Source organism: Zootoca vivipara, chromosome Z, assembly GCF_963506605.1.
Source record: "Zootoca vivipara chromosome Z, rZooViv1.1, whole genome shotgun sequence".
NCBI lineage: Eukaryota > Metazoa > Chordata > Lepidosauria > Squamata > Lacertidae > Zootoca > Zootoca vivipara.
Window position 1 is genome coordinate 47015221 of NC_083294.1, and position 14592 is coordinate 47029812.

Sequence of the window (14592 nt, forward strand, 5' to 3'; positions counted from 1 at the left end):
CCCCACCCCGCCCCGACACATTTATCCTACCCAAAGGCACGGCCCTGTAAAAGGCCCATATTCAGTTGGTTGTGGCCTACGGCCTAGTCAGTTCCCCCAGCTGGGCAATGCTGCGGCCTAGTCAGTTGGCTAGGCAATGCTGGGCCTTGTTGCTGCAAAAGGCCTGTTTTCAGTTGGTTGCCGTGGAATTTTGTGATGTCACCGATTGTCTGCAGCCAATGGAAACGCCGCTTCCCTGTTCTATTTCCCAGCATGCACTTTTGTCTGAGTGGGGAGGTTTTGAACACGGGGTTTGGGTTTTTTTTACGTTGCACAGGTGTGACACCTGTCTTTGAAAACGGTATGGGCTTGCTCTCGTGGTCACATTTGACTGTGTAAAAATTTGAACGCAATCGGTCAAGCGGTTTCATTGACCTTTGGAGAAGAACACACATGCCCAGTTTTCTTAAAATTAGGCCCCATTCATCCTTTCCCCAAATAAACTAGGGCAGCAAACCACTAACTTAATAATTCCAGTACAAACATAGACTGGGAAAGATCTTCATTTAAAAGAGGAAGGTGTTCAGCTGACACTGAAAAAAAATCAGAGGGAGTGTCTAACATTTAATTGGAGGGAGTTACATAGGATAGGTACCACAACACAAAAGACCTGATTTCTTTATTATGTGGAAGAAATCTCCTGATAAGGAGGCCTTCACCTGCAAAGCACAGTAATGGATTGGGGTGAGATAATCTTTCAGGTGCCCTGGTCCCAAGCCATATAGGGCTTTCTACACTTAAGCCAGCACCTATAACTTGGCTGTTAACTGGTAATTAATAGGCAGCCAGTAGCAATTAGGCCAGCACTTCGGTTGAGTAAAGTTATTGCTGTAATTTGGATTAAAAAAGAAGATTCTGAACTACAGGAGGACAGCTATCTTGAGCCTCCCACCCTTCCTTCATGCTCTGCTCTGAGCAAACATGCAGAGAATCCCATAATCCATATTTCTCAAGATTACTTCTAGTCCTCCTTGTCAAGGAGCCACTGCAGGACAAATGCATTTGGTGCATCTTCACCCAGGCATGAACTATGAACACATAATACATTTAAAGCACAGAGAATCTTGAGAACTGTAGTTTACCCCTTAAAAAGGTAATGGGATCCTTGACCGTTAGGTCCAGTCGCAGACGACTCTGGAGTTGTGGTGCTCATCTCGCTTTACTAGCCGAGGTAGCTGGCGTACAGCTTCCGGGTCATGTGGCCAGCATGACTAAGCCGCTTCTGGTGAACCAGAGCAGCGCACGGAAACGCTGTTCACCTTCCTGCTGCAGCGGTACCTATTTATCTACTTGCACTTCGTTTACCCCTTACAGAGCTACAATTCCCTGCACCCTTAACAAACTGCAGATTCCAGGATTTGGGGGGCAGGGGGAAGTGCCGCATGCTTTAAATGTCCCTTAACAGTACCTAGTCATAGATGGATCTAAACAGTATTTCTCCAGCCTACCTGAATCGACGACTTCTGAGACTTTCTTGCCTGCCTCGTGTGCCATGTGTCCCAAGATGGAGAAAATCGCAAAACCAGCAAAGACGCTTGTGAGGCAGTTTATCACACAGACAAAAATGGCGTCTGAATAGCAGTTGTTGTTGAATTTGTTGTATGAGGAGAGGGCGACCAACCCTCCCCATGCAACGGACAGAGAGAAGAAAATCTGTGTGGCAGCATCTTTCCAGACCTTGAGAAAGACAGATGGAGGTGGACAATATATATTATTGCATCGCAATCCCTGCCATTTTAGAGGGGTGTGTATGTCGCAAAGGCTGTTCTACACAGTGTATAGGCTGGGGTAGCCAACATAAGAACATAAGAGCTTGCTGGATCAGGCCAAAGGGGGCCTATCTAGTCCAACATCCTCTTCTGATAGTGGGTGACCAGACGCCCCCATGAGAAGCCAGCAAGCAGGATTCAGTCTTCTCCCCTCCTGTGGTTTCCAGCAATTGGTATTCAGAAGCATTGCTGCCTCTGGCTGTGGAGGTAGAACATAGCCAACATGCCTAGTAGCCATTAGCCAAGCTGGCAGGGGCTGATGGGACTTGGAGCCCAACCACATTGGGAAGGCACTGTCTTGACTACTCAGTATATAGGCTTCCACCCCACTACCTTCAAATTGTGTGCTCCCCAAGCTGTGGAGCAAATATGGTTCCGAAGATTGTGTTTATCTTTACAGAACATTGCAAAATCATCAGTCTCTCTCTCTCTCTCTCTCTCTCTCTCTCTCTCTCTCTCTCTCTCTCTCTCTCTCTCTCTCTCTCTTTCTCTCTCTCCCTCTTTCTCTCCCTCTCCCTCTCCCTCACACACACACCAACTATCACATAGGTGTCATAAGAAAGGCTGTGGCTCTTTTGCTTGTGGTTACTGACACTATAGTTCACCTCGTGTTGAGTTTTATGGTGGAAGCCTGAGCAACAAGCCAGCCTGAGACTCTGCACCACTGTGGTTTATTTTATTGCTATGGCCAGTGGCTGATGCAAATAAAGATTCTTCTGATTCTGAAAACATTGGCAGCATTAAGATAAATTCAACAGTGTAAATAAGTTTTGATGCATGTAATAATGGAATCCCCTACATGGATCACTGCCTTGTTGTGGCAAAGGGGCTTGAATAACTCCAAGAAGCTATGAGCTATGCCGTGCAGAGCCACCCAAGACGGACAGGTCATAGCTGAGAGTTTAGACTAAATGTGATCCACCTGGAGAAGGAACTGGCAAACCACTCCAGTATTTTGCCAAGAAAACTCCATGGACATAAAAAAGGAGAAGCTTTGAGAAGAAACTGAGAGTTTCCAAGGCATGCTCTGGTTCATGGGGTCACAGAGAGTCGAACACAACTAAGACGACTAAACAACAAATAAACAGTATTGGAATACTGAATGGTTTAGTTTATGTAAGATATGCAGGGATTTATTATATGCAAAATGAACCATGGAAAGAGAAGAAAGAAAATCATTTATATTTTAAGGATGTTTAAATAAGTATTCTAAATTGTAAAACAGAAAATTAAATAAAAATTATATGGAGTTACATCATTAAAGTGGCTACATCATCACAGTTGTGGTCTCTTGTTGTCTTCGCAGGACTGGCCTGTGTTGAAATAAAGCTAAGCTGGAGATTTGGAGACATCCCTGAGACACAAGGGGAAATTTTAGGTGTGTGGCCTGATTCTGCTCATATTTACTTTTTAAAATATAACATCCCTGCTCTCTTTATCCAGCAATGTTAGACAACAGGCAGTTTTTGCATGATGCCTGCCATGTTCAGACTGCAAAATGCTGCATTTTTAATGCCACACTGGAACTCATACATTTTGTGTGTGTGTGTGTGTGTGTGTGTGTGTGTGTTGGGCAGAGGGGAAAGAGGAATAACAGGATAACAGGGACTTGATCCCTCTTAGGAACATAATAGGAAGCTCCTTTATACCATGTCAGACCATTGGTCCATCTAGCTCAGATATGGAGATGCTAACAGGTCATGACTCCCCAAGGTTTCAAGGAAAGGACCCCCCAGCCCTGAAAAGTCTGTTGGGGATTGAACCTGGGACCTTCTAAATACAAAACAGTTGTTCTACCATGCACCAATGACCTTCCTCTTAAAAGGTAAGACTTTTCATGGTTGAAGATAAAGAGCTGATTTAAAGGTACATAAGAAGCTGCTTGACCTAGGAACTAATCTAAACAGGTGAGTTATAACGTTAAAAATTTGTTATAAAAATGTGACACCAAAGGACACTGTAGAGCAGAGATCTGTCACCAATGGGAAATTGCCCTGAGAGCAATATTTTTATAGCAGTTTTATACTGTTCTGCTGATCAGTGTAGAATCAGACCCCTGGGCCTATCTAGCTCAGTATTGTCACTCTACACTCAGGGCTGGCTCTAGGTATAGTCCCGGTGGCGCGGGGCGCAAGGGCACGGGGCTGGCAGGCGGGGCGCTGCGTGGCAAAGCCGCGCGGAAGCCATGCTGCGCACTGCGAGGGTGGGGGCGCCGGAGCGATCTCTGCGCCTCACGCCAGGGCGCCCGACCTGCTCGAGACTGCCCTGTCTACCCTGACTGGCAGCAGCATTCCAGGTTTTCAGGGAGGGGACATTCCCAGGCAGTGCTCTAACACTGACTCTTTTGTGGCTCTTCTGTACTGTTATCTGATATCTGGCAGAAGCTGTGCTCAGCCCAATTCTACCACCTGCCAGGGGACACTCACCTCTGCCTCTGTGAGCTTGGTGAAATTAGACTGTTTCCCAATGTAGAACTCAATGCCTTCTAGAGCACCATCTAGAGTAGCACCTCGGACCAACAATATCACGAGGACAACGTAGGGGAAGATGGCTGTGAAGTAAACAATCTGTGATGACGAGAAAAGAAATGAAAGAATGATCAAGATTTTGGATTTGGGTGGTAGAATTTGCTGCAGAGGCAATGGCAGAGCGCTCTGTGTCATCCATTTAAGCGGCAACATGGTTCTGGCTGTTAGGGCTCCCGGGGGTGTGCGCCAGAGCTAGGCGCCCCCCCCAAAACCCCATGGGCAAGTAGGGGGTCTGAGGGTCCAGCAGAGCATTGGAGAACTCACCACGACCTCAATCTCCCCATCACCATTTTTGCGAGGGGAGAAGGGGAAGAGGCTTGAGTCTGCTCACAGCTTTACTGTACCCTGCAGCCGAAGCCACACGCTGTCACCGTAAGCAGCGGATTTTCCAATCTGAGGTAAAGACCAAATAAAGATTTAAAGAAGAAATTGGACTTAAATTAATTGATTTGACAAAACGGAAGCAAAAAAGAAGTCAGCAATTTTGAAATACAAGAGATTTCCCTTCTTTTGGATACATACTGGATACAATTATGTCTGGTTGCTCTTCCGATAGGCAAGCTCTGTGGTTCAGACCACAGCGCCACCCGCGTCCCTAGGCTCTCCTTAAAGGTAAAGGTAAAGGGACCCCTGACCATTAGGTCCAGTCGTGACCGACTCTGGGGTTGCGCGCTCATCTCGCATTATTGGCCGAGGGAGCCGGCGTATAGCTTCCAGGTCATGTGGCCAGCATGACAAAGCCGCTTCTGGCAAACCAGAGCAGCACACGGAAACGCCGTTTACCTTCCCGCTGTAGCGGTTCCTATTTATCTACTTGCATTTTGACGTGCTTTCGAACTGCTAGGTTGGCAGGAGCTGGGACCAAGCAACGGGAGCTCACCCCGTCACAGGGATTCGAACCGCCGACCTTCTGATCAGCAAGCCCTAGGGCTCAGTGGTTTAACCACAGCGCCACCTGGGTCCCAGGCTCTCCTTAGGTGGAGATAAATTTAAGCAGAGCCTGGATGGCCTCTTGTTAGAGATACTCAGTTGCCTCTCCTACAGATTCGGAGGTTTGGCCTAGATGTCCTTCCATGCCCCTTACAACTCTACGATCCTATGGTTTTTGTGTGGTTGCTGCAAGGATGAAATGTGAGAGAGGAAGAACCATATATGCCTCTATGAGCTCCTTGCAGGAAAGGCAAGCTATAAATTTAAGAAATAAATAAATAGTGGCAGATGCAACAGGGAAGAACAAACCCACACACTGTGCAGAACTCCTTGGAGAGAGGACAGGGAAAAATTCAGATAATTTTTTAAAAAGGCTCATTTGGATCCAATTAAGATCTCCCAATTTTTTCCCGCTTCAAAAACTTCAACCATGACCCCATAACTTAATATAGTTTCTAAAAGTCTTTTTAAAGCCCACAGTGACCAAGAAATGCAAGGAGGTATAGCTACGTTTCCAACTGAGAGTATTTCCACTTATTAGCAAAAAACAAAAACAAAAAATACTGCAGAGTATCAGCAAATTGTAATGCACAGAATTCTCTTTGCTTCCAGAAGACAGTCTTCCCTTGCCTATCCAATCCATTTCTTAAGAGAAGGCAGGTTAATGCTGCGATAAGCAAAACAGTCCACACAGAGTTAGAAGTTGGAAAAATGCAACTTCCACAACCAGAGACACAAACCTGTGTGTCAAAAGACCCAGGAAACATGTTTATAATGTGCACATTTATCCCATCCCACAAACAGATACTTATTTACACATGCAGGCATCATTCTGGTTAGCTGCATTCTGATGAGCAATGCAACAGCTTTTACCAACTTTGTCTGATCCACCAGCTACAACCATATCTGGATCTGGATAACTAAGCCACTGTAGTGCTTGCATGAGTAACAGCAGGCATAGGCAACCTTGGCTCTCCAGATGTTTTGGAACTACAACTCCCATGATCCTTGACCACTGGCCCTGTTAGCTAGGGGTCATGGGAGTTGTAGTTCCAAAACATCTGGAGAGCCAAGGTTACCTATGCCTGGGTAACAGCAAGACTAGAATACTGCAGTACATTCTATTCTGGGGCTGCCCTTGGGCACGGTCTGGAAACTGTAGCTAGTACAAAAGGATATTTGCTGATCATAAAAGGTTTGTGCCAAAGCACTTCTAGGATGCCGTTCTTGCTACTGCAGGAAGCAATGGAGGAGGTGCAGCAGGCAAAGGTGCAAGGGGCGAGGGAGTGGGCGGGTGGGTGGGTGGACAAGTGGGGGGCCAGCATGGTGGCAGGGGGAGTGCGAACAGGCAAAAGGCAGCAGGGTGGGAGGGATGGGGGGCATGGTGCATACTGGCACCATTTCCCCAAGAAATAAAGCACTGTGCATAACATATAAGGTACAGGGACCCCTGACCATTAGGTCCAGTCGTGACCGACTCTGGGGTTGCAGCGCTCATCTCGCATTATTGGCCGAGGGAGCCGGCGTACAGCTTCCAGGTCATGTGGCCAGCATGGCAAAGCCACTTCTGACAAACCAGAGCAGCACACGGAAATGCCATTTACCTTCCCGCCGGAGCAGTACCTATTTATCTACTTGCACTTTGAGGTGCTTTCAAACTGCTAGGTTGGCAGGAGCTGGGACCAAGCAATGGGAGCTCACCCCGTCGCAGGGATTCAAACCGCCGACCTTCTGATGAGCAAGCCCTAGTCTCTGTGGTTTAACTCACAGCACCACCTGGGTCCTGTGCATAACATATATACATACAGCTGTTAAATAATATGTGCAATGATTGCCTATATAAAATATTTCTTGAAAATAATTATAATTGTAAAAGCTGCTCCTATCTACAGGCAAAGCAGCTGATCTGCATTTGTGATGGCCCCTCCCTCAATCCTGCCGGTACTGCAAAACCTCCTTCTGGGGAACAGCCTCCCTCTCCTCTACTGCAATTGTGAGCAGTCAGGTTCTCTGGAATGTATGAGTGTGTGAGTGACTGTGTGCGTGAGTGAGGACACTCCCATAGGTGATATCCCACAGGAGCCTCAGCTCTTGTCCTTGGGATCACCTCCAGATGAGCAACATAGATAAGAGCAACCCACTGCTTCCTGCCAAACTTGTCCTTCTATGCTGGCCCGGCAGAATTGGTTAGGAGGACCCAAATGCCGTGCCAAACTAGACTCATCTGCCACGTTGTTAACTGCTAATTTTAATGGAATCACCTTGCCGATGCTTCCCAGTGACTGGAGAAGGTAAGGGAGTCGGCCCCTGAGTTTAGCAGTGCTTAGGATAATCATTGCACTCTCAGGATGTCATCACTGAGCCAGTCAGGCTGGTTCTGCTCTCACAAACAGAAGCCCTCTCATTGCTTCACCATGGCCACTTGCCAGAAACCCTGTGCAGATGGAAAACCTTCTCTCTCTTTCTCTAGCCACCCTCAATTTAAAACACCATGATACTGCCTTAAACAGTCATGGTTTCCCCTAAAGAATTCTGGGAGTTGTAGTCTGTTAAGGGTGCTGAGAACTGTTGGAAGACCCCCTTATTCCCCTCACAGAGCTACAGTTCCCAGAGTTCCCTGTGAAGAGGGATTGACTGTTAAAGCACTCTGAAAATTGCCACTCTGCACCCTTAAACTACAGCTCCCAGGATTCTTTGAGGGAAGAAGCCAGGGAGGTTTAAAGTGCTTTAAATGCGAACTCTCTTCCAACTCAAGGGCGTTCTGAGCTGCGCAACCTCTTCTCAAGGGAGATTTTTATTCTGCTGATAGGCATGAAACAAGCCTAAACATCCCACATTGGAACAAGGGGACAATTATGTCATTGCTGCTGACTGGAAAGAACTGCAGGCTCTTATAAGCTCATGTATCTGCGAACACAAGTCTAGGATGTGGCTGCTGGTACTCTTGCTTTGGTGCCCAAAGGTGCTTGAACTATCCAAAGTTATTCTGGATTTTCTAGAGTGGGCTTGACCACTGCTACATAGGAAGCTGCTGTAAACCAAGTCAGACAACTGGTCTGTCTAACTCAGTAAAGTCTACACCTAGATAGCTCAGTTGGTTAGAGCATGATGCTGATGATGCCAAGATTGCAGGTCCGATCCCCGTATGGGACAGCATTGCAGGGGTTTCGACTAGATGGCCCTTAGGGTCCCTTCCAACCCTACAATTCACCAATTTTATGGTTCTTTGATGGTCACAGCTCTCGAGGGTTTCAGGAAGGGGTCCCTCCCAGCCCTACCTGCAGATGACATTGGGGATTGAACCTGGAACCTTCTGCGTGCAAGGCAGACCCTCTACCATGGACCTATGACCCTCCCCTTGAAAACAGTGCCTCACTCTAAATAAAGGGCTGGACTTACCGGTAGGAAAACTGTTTTGTCCATCAACTTCAGTACAGTCTGCACTTGACAAGCAGTTGCTCTCCAGGGTTTGAGACAGGGAGTTCATCTGAGCTACAGTGTTTTCCTTTCAATATGCAGTGGTACCTCGACTTACGAAGGAGATCCATTCTGCGGCGCTCTTCATAAGTCGAAACCTTCGGATGCCGAAGCGTCCATTCTGTGCATGCGCGAAGTGCAATTTTGCACTTTGCGTTTTGCGCATGCACAGAATGCGCGCTCGGCAAAAATACTTCCCGGTTTGCCAGCTTCGTAAGTCGAAACCTTCGGAAGTCGAGGCATTCGGAAGTCGAGGTACCACTGTGTTTGCATCCCATCACAGCACAGGCTTGATCAAAGAGAGGAAGAGCAGATCTGGTGGACTCATTATGTCCTTTCCTCACGCAAAGGAGGCTGGCGCTGCAGCAGGTAGCCCAACGTGTCTGGGTTAAGCCTACCTTTCCCGAAGACTTGATTCCTTTAAACAAGGCCACTGCCACAATCAGCCAGGAAAGGAGAAGGCAGAGGGCGAGGTACCACACAACCTCCCCGGTCTCGTCTAACCCACTTGAACGCTGAAGGACCTTGTTGCTGGCGGGAGACAAGGGAAGCATCAGCAAAGACATCACTTAGAACGGAGTGCTGTAGCCAGCTGTGCAAAATGAGGTGTTCTAAAGGAGGCATATGTGTAGCCTCCAAAAGGGACTCCTACATCCTGCAGACCACAGTTTGGCTTAGGAACTTTTATTTCACCCAGGGATGGCTCTCAGTGCTGGTGAAGGATGGGGAGAATGGCCTAAGAATATGTTACAGGCCACACAAAGGGGTTTAGAAGCTGGTTTTGATTCAGCAAGATTTCCCCTAACCACAAATACTAACTTAATCTTGACTTGGTCATACACCACGTCTGCATGTCTGAACCAGATCTAGGTTGCCAGGGTTTCATCCTGGCCCTGGGCACTGACTTTTTTGCCTCTGGGTTTTGAGCTTGGAGAACTGATCTTGTGAAGTCCCACCACCAGCTTCCAACGTTTCCCAAGCAATCAATGTCACGTTTCTCAAAGCAAAGCAGGATCCATGTCTCTCTTCTGGAGGTTGTAACGTGTTGTTTCACTAACAACATAGCTTTTATTACTCATATTACTCATCGGGCAAATGTGCCGCAACCCATGATGATTAGTGCACAAAAGAAGCAGGGCAGGTGACACACCTGCAAATTAGTTATGTTCAAGTGCCATTGCTACTCTCCAATGCCTGCCCCTTTCAGGTTGTATACACCTGAGCAAAGGGGTCCCCTAGGAAGATGCTTAATGATCAATGAGTTTTGGATGGGAGAAAAAACTGCCTAACATTTCAGCATCTGCCTTCCTGTGTTGTTAAACTGCTTCAGGACAGGTAGTGAGTGGGGTTTTTTTGGGGGGGGGGGTTTCAAAAAGATTGATGATAGAGGTGGATGGACAGAGGTCAGCCTGGATGTGGAAGAACCCTGTTGCTCATGTTTCAGTGTAGCCTTGGGCAAGTTTCTCAGTTCCCCATCTGTAAAATGGGGGTCAGCAGAGTCCTACCTCACAATGCCATTGTTTTAAAAGTCATAGGAAGTTGCCTATGGCTGTATGCAAACCAGACCTTTAAAGCACATTCTTCCCCACAAAGAAACCTGGGAACGGTAGCTTACCCCTCACAGAAATAAGGTTCCCAGCACCCATAACAAACTACAGAACCCAGGATTCTTTTGGGGGTGGTGTGCTCTGAATGTGCTTTAACAATCTGGTGTGTACTAGAGTTTGACTAAGTGACACCACTGGCCTATTCAGCTCAATGCTTTCTGTATCTTCTTTCTTTCCAGTATACCTAAAGGAGCGTTTCCACCCCCAACGTTCTGCCCGGACACTGAGGTCCAGCTCCGAGGGCCTTCTGGCAGTTACCTTGTTGTGAGAAGCCAGGTTACAGGGAACCAGGCAGAGGGCCTTCTCGGTAGTGGCACCCACCCTGTGGAATGCCCTCCCATCAGATGTCAGATAGAGAAAAACAACTACCAGACATCTGAAGGCAGCCCTGTTTAGGGAAGCTTTTAATATTTAATAGATTATTTTAATATTCTGTTGGAAGCTGCCCAGAGTGGCTGGGGAAACCCAGCCAGATGCGCGTGGTATAAATAATATATTTATTTATTTATTTATTTATTTATTTATTATTATTATTTTCTCCACTTGCCATTGACCACCAACCCTGGCCATTGACCATGTTGTCTGTGGTTGGTGAGAGTCGTGGTCTAAAACATCCAGAAGGTATGAGGTTGAGCAAATGCTGGTCTACACTGACTAGGAATTTTTCCTACCTGGGGATGCCATGGATCAAACCTGAATTCCTTCTATGTGTAGCTGTTGAGCCACAGCCCCTCCACCCACTGAGGGCAATCCCAATAACACCTGCAGACCACATTTCAACTAGAAGAGCAACAGGCCCAGGACTCACTTCCAGTATTGTTCGCTGGGAGCCTGGGTGTTCGCAAACACCTCGATGCCATTTTTGCAGGTGTGGTTGTTTCTCTCAAACCAAGAGTAATTCGTGATGATAGTCTCCCCGTCTAATGTAATGTTGCAGCCTGACACTGAAAGACAAAAAAGTGTTGCTCAGCAGTTCTGGAGAAGGAAGGGGGTACAACAAGTATGTGAAGCAACAGCAGCAAAAACATTTTTAACCCCCAGTGTGATTTTGACATCTGACCATTTCTTATGAGCAGAATGCCCATTGCAATGACACAAAGGGTGTGTGTCGGTATGGAGCAAGCAAGGATGGGGACCTTGATGGTCCCCAATATATTGATGTTGTCGTGGTGGTTGTCATTGTCACATTTATTAATCACTTCCCAAACCACCGTTGGAGTGAATTATACATATAACAAAAACAGTTAGAAACAGAAAAACAGCAAATACCTTTAGAGCAAAACTAAAACTGTAACCAGTGAACACTTAGGGTAAAGAGCCATTTTATCAAACTGGGAAAGCCTGTCGGAGCAAAACCGTCTCCTATGGTTTCTGCAAGGTGCAGATCATGGGCGCCTGTTGTATGCTATTCCACAGACAGAGGCAACACACTAAAAGCTTTGCTCCAGGTTACTGCAAAGCAGGCTGAGATCTTTGGAACTTGCATGAGAAACTCTTCTGCAGAGCACAATGAATGTATAAGAGATAAAGCAGGTCTTCCGGGTAATTTGGTCCTGAGCTGTGTAGGAACCTATACTCTGTTCAGGGGCGTTGCTAGCCACTTTGGTACCCGGGGCGTCAAAGCAGAGGCACCCCCCCTGGGGGGGCCAAGGCATTGCTCTCGCCTCCGTCCAAGGAGAGTGCGCACCGCAGCAGGAAGGGAGAGCGTGCATTGGCTGAGTGAGCCTTGCAGCGCCTAGCGAGGTTTTCGCTGGGCGGCTGCCGGGACCGGCTTGCTCCCTCGGCCGATGCATGCTCTCCCTTTCTGCTGTGGTGCGCGCTCTCCCTGGACGGAGTAGAGGGGCGGGCCAGCGAGGGGCATAACAAGCATCGCCTTGCTGGCCTGCCCCTCAACTCCACCCAGGGAGAGCGCACATCGGCCAATGGAGCAAGCCGGTACTGGCAGCCGCCTGACGAAAACCTCACTAGGCGCTGCAGGGGCTTGCTCAGCCAATGTGCACTTTCTCTGCTGCAGCGTGCTCTCTCCCTGGACGGAGGCGAGGGGCGGGCCAGCGAGGGGCATCATGCCACCCACAAGCGTGACGCCACCTCGTGTTCATTTTGGGGCAGAGCATGTGTTTTGGGGGCGGGGTTGGCAGCCGTGATGGGGCCCCTAGATTGCGCCGCTCGGGGCAGCCCGCCCCCACTGCCCCCATCTTCCTACGCCCCTGACTCTGCTGTATTATGGATCCCCATCATCCCAGACCACTGGCCATGCTGGCTGCTAATACTGAGAGCTGAAGGCCAGCAACAACTGGAAGAACCAGGCCAGGGAAGATTGGCCTACAGAAAAGGATGGGGGACCAATTAACACCCCAATTGCATATGGAAAACTGATTGGTTCAAAAGGAGTACAACAAGGCTGTATATTGTCTCCCTGCTTATTTAACTTATATGCAGAATTCATCATGCGAAAGGCTGGACTAGATGAATCCCAAGCAGGAATTAAGATTGCCGGAAGAAATATCAACAACCTCAGATATGCAGATGATACAACCTTGATGGCAGAAAGTGAGGAGGAATTAAAGAACCTTTTAATGAGGGTGAAAGAGGAGAGCGCAAAATATGGTCTGAAGCTCAACATAAAAAAACCAAGATCATGGCCACTGGCCCCGTCTCCTCCTGGCAAATAGAAGGGGAAGAAATGGAGGCAGTGAGAGATTTTACTTTCTTGGGTTCCATAATCACTGCAGATGGTGACAGCAGTCAGGAAATTAAAAGACGCCTGCTTCTTGGGAGAAAAGCAATGACAAACCTAGACAGCATCTTAAAAAGCAGAGACATCACCTTGCCGACAAAGGTCTGTATAGTTAAAGCTATGGTTTTCCCAGTAGTGATGTATGGAAGTGAGAGCTGGACCATAAAGAAGGCTGATTGCCGAAGAATTGATGCTTTTGAATTATGGTGCTGGAGGAGACTCTTGAGAGTCCCATGGACTGCAAGAAGATCAAACCTCTCCATTCTGCAGGAAATCAGCCCTGAGTGCTCACTGGAAGGATAGATGGTGAAGCTGAGGCTCCAATACTTTGGCCACCTCATGAGAAGAGAAGACTCCCTGGAAAAGACCCTGATGCTGGGAAAGATGGAGAGCACAAGGAGGAGGGGACAACAGAGGATGAGATGGTTGGACAGTATTTTCGAAGCTACGAACATGAGTTTGACCAAACTGCGGGAGGCAGTGCAAGTCAGGAGTGCCTGGCGTGCTATGGTCCATGGGGTCACGAAGAGTCAGACATGACTAAACGACTAAACAACAAACACCCCAACTGCATGGGTTCTTTTTATGCGGTGCTTTGCCAGTTTGCATCAGCACCTGCACACATAGGTTAAAACACTGTAGAAAACAGGACATCTCAATGTGACTGCACATCCAGGTGTATTAAGAGTTCTGGTGTGGTGTTTTACCACTATGCATGGATGCCTATACCTATCATTAAATGTAAAGGTAAAGGGACCCCTGACCATTAGGTCCAATCGTGACTGACTCTGGGGTTGCGCGCTCATCTCGCATTATTGGCCGAGGGAGCCGGCGTATAGCTTCCAGGTCATGTGGCCAGCATGAGAACACCCTGAAAAATGAACTGAACATAGGAAGCCTCCCTTAGGCTGAGTCAGACCATAGGCCCATCTAACTCAGTATTGTCTACACTGACTATCCAGGGCTTTGTACAGGAAGTCTTTCCTAGCCCAGCTTGGAGATCCTGGGCTATTCTACCATTGTACTACAGAGCTTCCCTGCACTGCAATCATATGTATGACCACATCAAAATTGCTCTTTTGTAGTGTTTTATCAGTCCACATTCCATACCGGTAACATGGAGGTTCAAATGAACAGAAGTTGTTGAGCGTGGAGGCAAACTCTGTATTTCCCCAGAGAAGTAGATGCCGGGGGTGGGGGTGTAGTTAGAGTAGTAACAGTCAGGCGGGGGGGGGGGGGCACTGGTACTTAGCTGACCTCCCGTCTCCAGTTTTGCTGCAGCTTACCCAAAAGAAGGAGGAGTGGTGAGGTCAGCATGGTACAAATGCATTGGTAGGAGTGCCAGATTGGTTCTGCCAGTGTGTTTGCACTATGCTAGCCTCACCCCTCTCCGTAATGACACACTGGGCAGGAAATCAGGTAAGAGCCACTTGCCCCACCCTGCCAACCACTACAGACTTAGAGGACACCATTAGCAGTAGGGTCACAGCTTGCTTTCTGCCCCT

At 47.9% G+C, this 14592-nt stretch overlaps 1 protein-coding gene across 1 annotated transcript in view; it reads right to left on the reverse strand.

Moving 5' to 3' along the window:
• SLC6A14 (solute carrier family 6 member 14) overlaps nt 1–14592 on the reverse strand; it is a 41287-nt gene that overhangs the window by 19536 nt on the left and 7159 nt on the right. Inside the window, exons 5-8 of the mRNA XM_035102535.2 lie at nt 11159–11294; nt 9142–9274; nt 4235–4375; nt 1488–1716 (exon numbers count right to left, since the gene is read on the reverse strand). Coding sequence (XP_034958426.1) covers nt 1488–1716; nt 4235–4375; nt 9142–9274; nt 11159–11294 — 639 coding nt within the window. The remainder of the gene's footprint in view (nt 1–1487; nt 1717–4234; nt 4376–9141; nt 9275–11158; nt 11295–14592) is intronic.